The 12,633-nt window shown below is 40.8% G+C and overlaps 1 protein-coding gene, 1 non-coding gene and 1 pseudogene across 9 annotated transcripts in view; 1 reads left to right on the top strand and 2 right to left on the bottom strand.

The window, feature by feature from the left end:
• The window catches only part of GREB1L (GREB1 like retinoic acid receptor coactivator), a 246,209-nt gene that overhangs the window by 164,222 nt on the left and 69,354 nt on the right, over positions 1-12,633 (top strand). For 6 of the 8 annotated variants that reach the window (XR_010662886.1, XR_010662887.1, XM_065932483.1 and 3 more), the window contains exon 8: positions 10,627-10,749. The exons of the other annotated variants lie outside the window; for them this stretch is intronic. Coding sequence is in view for 4 of the 6 variants with exons in the window: in XM_065932483.1 (XP_065788555.1) it covers positions 10,627-10,749 (123 nt within the window). In the remaining 2 variants the exon portion in view is untranslated. The remainder of the gene's footprint in view (positions 1-10,626; positions 10,750-12,633) is intronic. 8 annotated transcript variants of the gene reach the window in all.
• LOC136168152 (U2 spliceosomal RNA) lies at positions 365-537 on the bottom strand (annotated as a pseudogene).
• On the bottom strand, positions 6,304-6,406 carry LOC136168056 (U6 spliceosomal RNA). Its single transcript, XR_010663217.1, has one exon. It is a non-coding gene; the product is annotated as a U6 spliceosomal RNA (small nuclear RNA).

Here is a 12,633-nt window from a genome sequence, read left to right as displayed (position 1 = left end):
CAAGTCACTTCAGTTATATCCGACTCTTTGTGACCCTGTGGACTGTAGCCTGCCAGGCTCCTCTGTCCATGGAATTCTTCAGGCGGGAAGTCTGGAGTGGGTTGCCTTGTCGTCCTCCAGGGGAATCTTCCCGACCAAGGGATTGAATTGCATCTCTTATGTCTCCTGCTTTGGCAGGTGGGTTCTTTACCACTAGCGCCACCTGGGAAGCCCCAAAGATGAATATATTAACATTAAATGTTAAGACACTTTCTTTGACCAAAAGTTCATCTTTTTCTTCTAATTTTAAAAGAAATTAAAACATTTCCATGAACGCCTAAAAGTGTTAATGTACCTGAGGCACTGTGCCTTCTCTGCCTAGTGGAGAGGTTAGCCCTGTTATTGGAGATGGATGTACAGTCCATGAAACGGAGTTTTCCTCTAGATGAGCAACTGATGGCTCAACGTAATGTAAACCCCTTACTGCCTTATGCTTGTGTATTAAACTGATAAGGACAGATACTACACTTAATCTTAGCCAAAAGGCTGAAAAGTGATTATGTTTCTGTATTAAAGAAGGCAGAACAATAACAAATGAAAGGACTGGCCCTATCATATACCAGCCTCATGAAGCTTTCCTAATAAAGACAGCATGGAGTTGGTGCAGGGATAGACAGAGAGCAGCAAAACAGATTAGAAAGTCCCCAAACAGATTCCTAGGACATGTGGATGTTTCCTACTTAACAGAGTGACTTGCAGATCAGCAGAACCTTTCCCTTCAACAAATGATGCTCAGAAGTTGGATATCCCATGTGGAAAAAAAATGATACTGGACCCCTATTGTCCTCTATCCACAAAAATCAATTCCAGGTCTCTGAAGAATCTAAATGCAACAGGCAGAACTGTCAAGCTTTAAGGAGATATTGTAGATATCTTAAATGTAGATACCAAAAGTGCTATATTATTTAAGCGTACCTTTCCTCTTATGATTTGTCCGTTAGCCACTAAACTTCCTTAAGGTCAGACTAAGCAAAGATCCTCTAGCAGGTTTTTCTAAGCTTGGTTCCTCATGAATATTCAAATTATCCCTTTACCAGAACACAGTGTCCTTTTTCCACATGTGGTGGCACCCTTGGGTTGGTGGATCTGCCCACTCCCAGAGAGATCCCGGGAACACGTAGGCGTTTCCTTTACATTGTAGATTCCATGGGCAGGGACTGTATCTTTGCCTTCTTTTCCTAGTCTATCCCCAGAGCCTGGCATCATGTCTGGCCTGCTGAAGTGGCTCAATAAATATCTGAAGAGGGAATGCTTCTCATAAACATCCAAATAGTGAATGGGAGGGAGAGGGAAGAAAATCAACAATCAAACTCCTCTGAGACAGGGCCATAGTGCTTTTGAGACTCCTGCTCACAAAAGAGAAAAGGCAACTCTTTAGCAAGTATAAGGAGGAGTGGTGCAGTTTGTAGAAATAAAGAAACTGCGAGTCATGACAATGAAAAGTCATTCATCAGTTATATTAGCCACAGTATCCCATCTTAAGTGATAATGTACAGTGCTGGCAAGCATATAATAAGACTGACAGTCTCAGACAGGCTGATGGAGGTAGACAGAGATATGACTTCTTTTTTTATGCATAGTTTTTTGGGGACTATGCTCCATCTTCGTTGCTGAGAGGGCTTTTCTCTTGGTTCAGAGAATGGGGATGACTGTCGCGCTTCTCTTGTTTCGTAGCACCGGCTCTGGGGCTCACCGGCTTTCAGCAGCTGCAGCTCCCAGGCTCTGGAGCACAGGCTCCATAGTTGTGTCGCATGGGCTTAGCTCTGAGGCAAATGGGGTCTTCCCGACCCAGGGATCAAACCTGTGTCTCCTCCATTGGCGGGCGGATTCTTTACGACTGAGCCACCAGGGAAGCCTCAATATGACCTTTTAAGAAAGCAATTTGGCAATATATAACAAGACCATTAAAAATATTTATATCCTCTACTTTAGTAATCTCACTTCAGAGGCCTTAGCCAAGAAAATAACCTAAAAGGACACTCAAGATATTCACTGCAGTTATTCTTTAGATGAACAGAAAAGAAGCACCCTTTTAATATAGAAACTAAGAAATCGTAGCATATTCACAGGACAAAGATGTCAAAAAAAAAAAATTAGGACGCTGTCCAACCACATTGGAAATAACCCTATTAAGTTAAAAAAAATAATAATAGGGCTTCCATGGTGGCTGTGTTAAAAAATCCGCCTGGCAATGTATGAGACATGATTTTGATCTCTGGTCCAGGAAGATCCCACATGCCACGGAGCAACTAATCCCAGGCACTACAACTGTTGAGATTGTGCTCTTGAGCCTGGAGCCCTACCTTCTGAGCCCACGTGCAGCAACTACTGAAGCCTGTGCGCCCTGGAGCCCACGCTCTGCAACAAGAGAAGCCACGGCAATGAGAAGCCCGCTCACCACAACTAGAGAGTAGCCCCTGCAGTCACGAAGACCCAGCACAGCCAAAAATAAATAAATAAATAAAATTATTAAAAATAGTATTAAACTCTATAGGAATTTTTGTTGTATCATGGAAAAAATACTGGGGTATAGCCAATTAATTGACAAAAAATGTTATGATAGTTTCAGATGCACAGTGAAAGGACTCAGCCACACATATACATGTATCCATACTCCCCCAAACCCTGCTCCCATCCAGGCTGACACATAACATTGAATAGAGTTCCATGTGCTATACAATAGGTCCTTGTCGGTTATCCATTTTAAATATAGCAGTGTGTCTATGACCTTCCCAAACTCCCTAACTGTCCCTTCTCGCTGGTAACCATAAGTTCATTTTCTAAGTTTGTGAGTCTCTTTCTGTTTTGTAAGTTCATTTGTATCATTTCCTTTTAGATTCCACATATAAGGGATGTCGTATGGTATTTCAAGAAGTGGTATTTTAACATGTTTGTTTCTATTTCTGAGTTTTCCTTTATGTTATATTTTTCATAATTAAGCACTAAAAATTCTCAGGATGAAGTCGAATATACAGGTCAGTAGAAAGATCTGGTTTTCACTGATCTTTCTTCAGCATTCTGTGTAGGAATAAGGACCAGTACCTAACACAGAGGCATCTAAGTTACAGTTAGGTAGAAGGTAACAAAACCAAAATTTGAACTTTCTCTGCTCACTATTGACAATTTTATTAGGCAATTGCTGAGTTATACAGAGATGATATTACCTCGAATTCTGTATAATGTTCATAAATTACCTCAGATTTTAAGAACAGAGTAAAAGGCAAGAGGAATGGGAAGATAAAAGGGGAGGAGGAAGGTTGAAAAATCCATGAAGAAAAGAAACAAAATTGGGTAATTTGTAGTGATGTGGATGAACCTAGGGTCTACCATGCACAGTGAAGTAAGTCAGAAAGAGAAAAACAAGTATCATATACTGATGCATATATATGGTATCTAGGAAAATGGTATTGATGAGCCTATTTTCAGGTCAGGAATAGAGATGCAGATGTAGAGAACAGACTTGTGGACACAGACAGGGAAGGAGAGGCTGGGATGAATTGAGAGAGTAGCATTGACATATATACTCTACCGCATGTAAAATAGATAGCTAGTGGAAACCTGCCATATAGCACAGGGCCACAGCTTGGTGCTCTGTGATGATCTGGAGGGATGGGGTGGGAGGAGGGAGGGAGGCTCAAGAAGGAGGGGATATGTGTATATTATAGCTAATTCACTTTGTCATACTGCAGAATCTACACGTTGTAAAGCGATTATACTCCAATTAAAAAAAGCATTCCCCCCTCCCCCCAAAAAATCCATAAAGATCAATTCTATATCCACTTCTGGCCAAAATGCATAAAAAGGAGCTAAGTTTATCATACCACCTGAAACAACCAGGAAAAAAGAGACAAAACTACATGAAAAATAGTTGTTAGGACACTGTCCTTCAGGCAACAAATGACATTGATTCCTGAGCAATAGGAAGCAAATAATGTGAGTCTTAGCATTGCCCCAGCTTACCTGCCAGTTTCCAGTCCATGATCCAGAGGGGGGAACTGTGGTGGAGCCCAGTAGGTCCCCTAAATTGAGTGGAAGGATCTGAGAGTAAAAGAAGACCAAAGCAGGTAAAGTTCATTGGGCCAAGTACCAGAAGGTAGAGAGCCGCACAGAGAGATCCCCAGCATTGTGCAAAAACTTCCCTGAAATGTTCAGTGTAGGGTCAGTTGATGCATGCATATTTGGAAACTACTTAAGGCTGTATAGTCAAAGCTATGGTTTCTCCAGTAGTCATGTGTGAATGTAAGAGTTGGACCATAAAGCGAAGAATTGATGCTTTTGAACAGTGGCGCTGGAGAAGACTCTTGAGAATCCCTTGGACTGCAAGGAGATCGAACCAGTCCATCCTAAAGGAAATTAGTCCTGAATATTCATTGGACAGACTGACGCTCAAGCTGAAGCTCCAATACTTTGGCTCCCTGATGCAAAGAGCTGACTCATTGGAAAAGACCCTGATGCTTGGAAAGATTGAAGGCAGGAGGAGAAGGGGATGACAGAAGATGAGATGGTTGCATAGCATCACTGACTCAATGGACATGAGTTTGAACAAACTATGGGAGGTGGTGAAGAACAGGAAAGCCCGGTGTGCTGCAATCCGTGAGGTTGCTAAGAGTCGGGCATGACTGGGTGACTGAACGACGGCAGTAGGAGATCTATCCAGTTCTTTGAGAAGTGGGTTAAAAATTTTAAAGCAAATTCTTCTTTTATCCCCACTCATTATTTATTTAAATATTTTGGTGCTACAAATGTACCCTTTGGAATTCGCCCATTAGGGTTTAAGTTCCATGTGTATCTGTTGCTGTGTGGCAGACCCTGAGAACACTTAATCTTTCTAAGTCTAGTTCTTCATCTGCAGAACAAAAGTGTGAACTACAGCCACTCCACAGTGTTGTTAGGATTACTTTAGAAAATCCTCAGTTGAGTGGTTAGCATGTAGTGAGTGTACATGACTGCACATACTCATGGATATTGTGTAAGTTCAGACGTGACTGAACAACACCACCACGGCAGGTAAAAAGTTCCATCCAGAAGAGTGGGAGGGAACATTCACACAGGGCCAGGGACGAGGGCTGTTCCCACCAGCTAGGTGGGAATACCTCAGAATTTATCAGGCACTGGATGGAGTACTTGGGAAAGTCTTGTCTCGGTCATGAGGAATACTTAACCCTAGACTGAGCACTACTTCAGAACAGCCTGAAAATATCGAAAAACAAAATCCAAAAGGATCAAATTGTTTCCAAGCAATTTAACTCTCTGGAGGAGGGCATGGCAACCCACTCTGGTATTCTTTAGTTTTTTTAATTAAAAAAAATAAGAAAAGTAGAATTTATTAGAGTGGGGGTCACGCCAAGAACAGTGGGCTGCCTTCCTGATAGTCATGGAGAGCTGATGACAAGTGTAGGTCATTTGCCTGTTTTTATAGATGGGGAACAAAGGAACAAAGTAGGAATATGTATCTAACCCAATCACTCTAGTATTCTTGCCTGGAGAATCCCGTGGACAAAAGGAGTCTGGTGGGCTACAGTCCATAGTGTTGCAGAGTTGGACATGACTGAAGTGACTTAGCATGCACACATGCAATTTAACTGTATTTCAGAATAAAGCTCAAGAATATTTATAGACAAACTTCCAATTATAAGATAAATAAGTACTAGGGATATAATGTACAATATGATAAACATAATTAACAGTGCTGTATAATGTATATGAAAGTTGTCAAGACAGTAAATCCTAAGAGTTCTCATCACAAGGAAAAATTTTTTCTTTTTCTTTTGTTTTGTATCTATATGAGATGATGACTGTTCATTAAACTTCTTGTGATAATCATTTCATGATGTATGTAAGTCAAATATTTGCTGTACACGTTGAACTTATAAAATCCCCATGAGTGTGTGCAGACGCAGACGTGTCCAACCCTTTGTGACCCTATGGACTGTAACCTGCCAGGCTCCTCTGTCCATGGGATTCTTCAGGCAAGAATACTGCAGTGGGCTGCCATTTTCTCCTCCGGAGAATCTTCCCAACCTAGGGATGAAACCAGAACCTCCTGCATTGGCAGGTGAAATTCTTTACCTCTGAGCTGCCTGGGAAGCCCATTGAAAGAAGCAGAGAAACATGATTAATATTGAGGAGATTCATTAATCAATCAAAACCAACCCAGAACTGACAGAGGTGTCAGAATTAGCAGAAAAGGACATCAAAACAGTTATTAAACATATCTCATATGTTCAAGAAGCTAAGTAGATACTGACGATATTAAAAAGCCCCAAAATGGAATGCTTCGCAAATGTGTGTGTCATCCTTGAGAGGGGCCATTCTAATCTACTCTGTATCATTCCAGCTTTAGTATATGTGCTGCTGACATGAGCAAAGGATTGTGTTTTAATTAAATGCTCATCCCGTTAAGTCAGAAGTAAAATATGACTGACGTAAATAAGTGATGCAGCCTCAGCGTGCATTAGTGGAAATATTGTGTCTTATTAGAAGATTATTACTCTAATTGCTAGTGTGAATGTGAAAATAGGTTCAGAGTACTGTACTCAGGAAAGAAGCATATTATGTAGTCTATGTTTAAATATTTATTTAAGCATTATTTAAACTTGGCTGCACCAAGTCTTAGTTGCAGTGACATTTGGGATCTAGTTCCCTGATCAAGGATCAAACCTGGGCCCCCTGCATTGGGACTTCAGAGTCTTAGCCACTGGACCACCAGGGAAGTCTGTACGGTCTGTTTAATACAGGTACCAAGGGTGAAAAGAGGGCTTGTAAAGATTTAAAGTCTCAAGCATCTGGAAGCCCCTTAATACGATTGAGCAAGACAAGTATTTGTTGAATGTCTGCTGTGTTCTAGGCACTTGCTAAACATGTTAATTGCTACAGTTAGGCAGGTTTTAGGATCATTTTGCCAATCACAAAACAGAATCTCAGAAAAGGTTAATATTTGGAAAAAAAAAAAAAAAAGAGTAGTTGACAAAATCAGAATCCAGTCTTTCTACTTGCTACTTAAATGACTCCCTTTTAAAAAAAAAATTTTCCCCCCAGTGATCTTGGGCTAACAGATTGAACTATTGCATGAAGAGGATAAGGAAGTTGTTGTGGCTTTTTTTCCCACTCTATTTCTTTAGCCATGATGTGGTAGACCTTGTGCCAGAAGCTGGGAATGCCGTCAAGGAGCTCATGACCTGAAGGGAGAAACAGGAAATTACAAAATCCTACAACATAGAGAGCAGAGCTGTGACTTGTTCAAGGAATTTTCCAAGTTTTCAAATGCTCCCATGTTCACAAGTTCACTGGTAAAGATAATCGGTCTTGGTGACAATCGGGCCAGGTGATCAGCTGTTTACTCAATGTCTAAGCACCAGTTTCTGCACAGCAGCCTACAGCTCAGCTTCACCTCTGAGCAAGATCACAAAGGCTGTTGCATTTTGGACATTGGGGCTGCTCCCAGTTGATCAAAACCACTGTTAAACACTGAATATGCCAATACCTGATAAGTTCAAGAATACAAGCATGGGCAAAATGGTAGAGAGTAGGGAATAACATAAAAGGATTCATGTTCACTCTGACCTTGTCTAATGCCTAGCTGTACTTTCTGACTCTATGCCTACAACACGTGGCCTTTTGTGACTGGCCTCTTTCACTTGACATCATGTTTTCAAGATGCATCCACATTGTAGCGTATATCAGTATTTCATTCCTTTTTGCTGCTGAATAACATCCCATTTTTTGGATATACCACATTTTGTTTATCCATTTATGAGTTGATGGATGTTTAGGTTGTTTCTACCTTGGGGCTGTTGTAAATAATGCTACTATGAACATTTGTGTACAGAGTTTTGCACGGGCATATGTTTTTACTTCGCTCTCATTTTATACCTAGGAGTGGAGTTGCTGGGTCATAGCTCTGTGTATACCCATTTGAGCAACTATTTTCTTTTTTTTAATTTATGTATTTTTATTTATTTGTCTGCATTGTGTCTTAGTTGTGGCATACAGGATCTTTAGTTGCAGTGTGTGAATTCTTAGTTGCAGCACATGGGATCTAACTCCCTAACCACGGATCGAACACACATCCCCTGCCCTTGGGAGCATGGAGGCTTAGCCACTGGACCTCCAGGGAAGTCCCTGAGGAACTGTTTTCCAAAGTGGCTGCACCATATTGCATTCCTACCAGCAATGTGTGAAGGTTCCAGTTTCTCCATATCCTTGTCAATACTTAATATAGTTTTGCTGTGTTGTGTTTTACTTTGTTTTAGCCATCCAAATGTATGTTTGTAGTATGGTTTTGACTTGTGTTTCTCCAAGGACTAATCATATTGAGTTTTTTTCAATGTGCTAATTGGCTACCTGTGTATCTTCTTTTGGAGAAATGTCTATTCCAAACAACTTGCCCATTTTTTAATTATTTGTCTCTCTATTACTGAATTTTAAGAGTTCTTTATACATTCTAGATACAAGTCCTTTACCATATATATGAGTTGCAAATATTTCCCCTGAGTTGTCTCTTCGTTCTCTAGTGATGTCTCTCAATGGTCTCTCCATGGTGTCTCTTGAAGTGCGACATTATTGTATCTTGGTGAAGTCCAATTCATCTATTTTTTCTTTTGTTGCTTGTACTTTTGGTGTCACATCTAAAAATGACTCCCTAAGCCAAGACCATGAATATTTACTCCTGTGTTTTCTTCTAAGAGTGTTATAGTTTTAGCTCTTATCTTACATTTAGATCTATAATCCATTTCTGGTTAATTTCTGTATATGGTGTAAGGAAGAGCTTTTATTAGTCAGTTTCTTTATTTTTGTGCATATTTCTGTACATTCATTTTGTACCTGTTGGTCTGTGCTTATCTGAATTCACTGACTTGAAAAAATTACCACCACTTAAAATTTATTAACCAGATTTCACCTGTATGCTTACCTGGACTGTTAGAAATAAGTATACACTGCTATAGTAAGCAACCCGTCTTGCACCAAACAGTATATCTGTGGCCTGGAACATGATGACCAACCTGTGTAGTGACATGGATAGTTACCTGGGACTCCTGTCCTGAATGGTTCTCTGTTAATACCTGAAAAACTTGGGCTGTCTTTAGTTTCCTGAGACTCTATAATGTTGTGTGTGCAGCTGCTGGCTTCTATTCTTCCTGTAGACATTAAAATCACTCTCCAGAGTAAGTTAGACCTGCAGAGAGGAATATGAACTCTCCTGAACCAGTAGGGGACCATTTTGGTCTTTTGAGTTCTTATGAGCAGCACTGGTTAGATGTATCGGGAATCACATTGTGGTATGAGCATTAATTTTTTAGAAAATTTCTAATATAGCATCATCAGAATCCTGCTCTTCAGAACACGTTGTTTTTTAAACTCTCAGAGTTTTAGTAGTTCCTTTGACACATTCCTGTGTTACCTGATTACACGGTTCTGTTGGTGTAGTCAGGGACTTCACACTCCCACTTAGTTGCTCAATTGTGTCCAGTTCTTTGAAACCCTATAGGCTATAGTCCACCAGGCTCCTCTGTCCATGGGATTTTCCAGGCAAGAATACCAGAGTGAGTTGACATTTCCTCCTTCAGGAGATCTTCCCGACCCAGGGATCAAACCTGTGTCTCTTGTGTCTACTGCACTGCAGGTCCCTCATGACTCAGATGGTAAAGAATCTGCCTGCCAAGCAAAAGACTTGGGTTTGATCTCTGGGTCAGGAAGATCTCTTGGAGAAGGGAATGGCAACCCACTCCAGAAGGGAATGGCAACCCACTTCCATGGACAGAGGAGCTTGGAAAGGCTTCAGTGCATAGGGTCACAAAGAGTTGGACATGACTGAGTGAATACATGACTGAGCGAATAACACTTTCACTTTTTTTTCCCTTTATACGTTGAGCTACTGGGGAAGCCCATAGAGATAGGGACTTGGGGTCTGTTATATTCATTTCAGAAAACTCTAGTTGGCTGGAGTCTTTATCTCTCACATAACCTGCCTCTGAAATGGCATTTGATTTTTCTGTGCTGAATTATTTTGTGAATCCAAATAGGGATTATTTTTGGATGTCCCTGATATTACATAGATAGAAATTCTAGTTTATTTCCAAATATTAACACAACTTTTCTTCAAAGGCAAGTTGTTTTTCCAACATTACAATGACTTAGCTTGCATAATACTTTTTAAATGAAAAACTTATCTGGATAGAGATAAATATATCTCATAAAAGTATGACTTTGAGAAAAACTGTAGAGACAGTTTTAGTATGGCACGTGATCATATCTTCAATGCCACGTCATGTGATGTTGGCCAAATTAAATGGCTACCACTATCTAAAGTAATAGTAACAGCCGCATTGAGTTCATATAGGTATTAGGTGAATTGATATATTTAAAGTGCTTAGACTATCACCCAGCACACTGTACCTGTTAGTGACTGTTTGTTAAATACATAAAAAGAAAATAAAACTGATGTACAGTGAAATGAGCTTTCTTAAAATAGATCAAGGGGGAAACTGTAATTCTAGTCTACTCTCTCTCAACTCACTCGTGTTGAATTAACTTCCTTCCTGCGTATATAACTAGTTTCTAATTTGAACAACCTCTTTCATTTTAAAGATTCACCGGTTCTCAGTCCAGCTAATTCTGCAATCAATTTAAGTGGAGCTCAGGACCTGACCCGGAATGTTGTGAAGCCACTGGCTTTGTCTTTGCAGGTTGTAGGGAAGACTTTTGCTGCAGGTGATGTTTTCCTCACTTATATTTCTTTGGTGAATGCATAGTCTACAAAAGACATGTGAGAAGTTTAATTAGCAGTTTGGTAGAAGAAAAGAGAAGCTCCTTCTTTGCCAGCTGCAGGCAAAAATGGGGCTATCTACAATAATGCATTATGCAAAGCTTTGCATTTTCTCTGTTAGATCCGAAAGAGTCAGTGGACATTTGGCACACAGGGGAGACAAAACAGATTGATTCCGTTCAATATACATTTCTTGGGTACTGCTATGATGAGGAACTGGGAATACTAAGATAAATAATGCTCAATCCCTGGCCTCTAATGTGCTTGTAACCTTGCAGAGGAGATTGACCTGTGAGATGTTTTCAGTATACTGCAGTAAATACAGGGCTTCCCGGGTGGTGCTTGTGGTAAAGAACCCACCTGTAATGCAGGAGACATAATGAGACATGGATTCGATCCCTGGTTGGGAAGATCCCCTGAAGAAGAGCCTGGCAACCTACTCCAGTATTCTTGCTTGGAGAATCCCATGGCCAGAGGAGCCTGGCGGGCTACAGTCCATAGGGTTACAGTAAATACATAATATTCTAAGGGGAGCACCTCCTAGAGGACGGGTGTTTAGCCCAGCCTTTTAGGGAGAAATTAAGAATGAGTTCTTAGAGGAGTGCAGTCTTGAGCTATGAGGAGATGTTCACTGCATCGAGGAGTAGGGGAAAGACAGATCATATTCAGGGGAAAGCAGGAGCAAAGCTTGAAAGGAAAAGGAGAGAAGCAGTATGACATGACAGTGCAGGAACTTCTGGCAGGTGGGACTTGTTAAAAACATACAATATAAAACTCAGGGAGTAGCAGAAAGTAAGCACGATGCAGACAAGGGACGTTTCCCTTGTGGCTCAGACGGTAGAGTCTGCCTGCAATGTGGGAGACCCAGGTTCGATCCCTGGGTTGGGAAGATCCCCTGAAGAAGGAAATGGCAACTCACTCCAGTATTCTTGCATGGAAAATCCCATGGATGGAGGAGCCTGGCAGGCTACAGTCCACGGGGTCACAAAGAGTTGGACGTGACTGAGCAACTTCACTTTCAGACAAGGGAAAGGTCATAGGAGCTCAGACTCAGAAGCATGGATTTTGCTCTGTAACTTATGGCACAGGGGAGTGACATAGTCTTCTTTCAACTTAGCTAGATCATTTGGGCCACAAAAAGAGATGAAAATACAAGTTGCAGGTCTTTCAGTAGTCTGGGTGAGAAATGCTGAGGTCTTTGACCAGGATGAAAATAGGTAGCGGAGGAGGAGATAGATTGGAGAACAACTCAGGATGTGAAATGAGCAGATTCAACTGATTAATGGGAGCGTGAAGTGGAAGAAGGGGGTCTCGGTTGACGTCCATCTTTCTCAGCTAATGGTTGGTTATATTACTTGACATTGGGAATACAAGAGGGGTAAGCAGCTCCCCAGGAGATGACGAGTTCAATTTAGGACATATTGAGTTTGGAATAACGATGAGGCATCCAAATGGAACCACTCAACAGTAATTTAATTTGTCATAGAGAGAAAGCAGGACTAATGGTATAAAGCTGACCCACCAGCATGCCACGGTAAATGATATCAATCAAGGAGAAATGTAGAGTAAGGCAAGCTGTGAACTAAAGGTAGAAGCCTAGAAAATGGCAGTGTTTAACAAAAAGAAATGGTCAGAGAGGTAGAAGAAAAATGAGGAGAAAGAGAACCCATTATTGTTGGCAACTTTCCAACAATAAGGCATCATAATTTATCCAGACCACTTTTATTCTTACTTTGGTCCAACAATTCTTACAGAATCTGTCTTCTGGTTAGATTATAGACTGGAACAAAATTGAATCCAAGTTTTTACAGCTAAAGGAAATATTAATG

The sequence above is a fragment of the Muntiacus reevesi genome, chromosome 4, assembly GCF_963930625.1.
Source record: "Muntiacus reevesi chromosome 4, mMunRee1.1, whole genome shotgun sequence".
In the NCBI taxonomy this organism is placed as follows: Eukaryota; Metazoa; Chordata; class Mammalia; order Artiodactyla; family Cervidae; genus Muntiacus; species Muntiacus reevesi.
The sequence above is the reverse complement of the archived record's forward strand: the minus strand, read 5'-3'. Positions and strand labels throughout refer to the sequence as shown.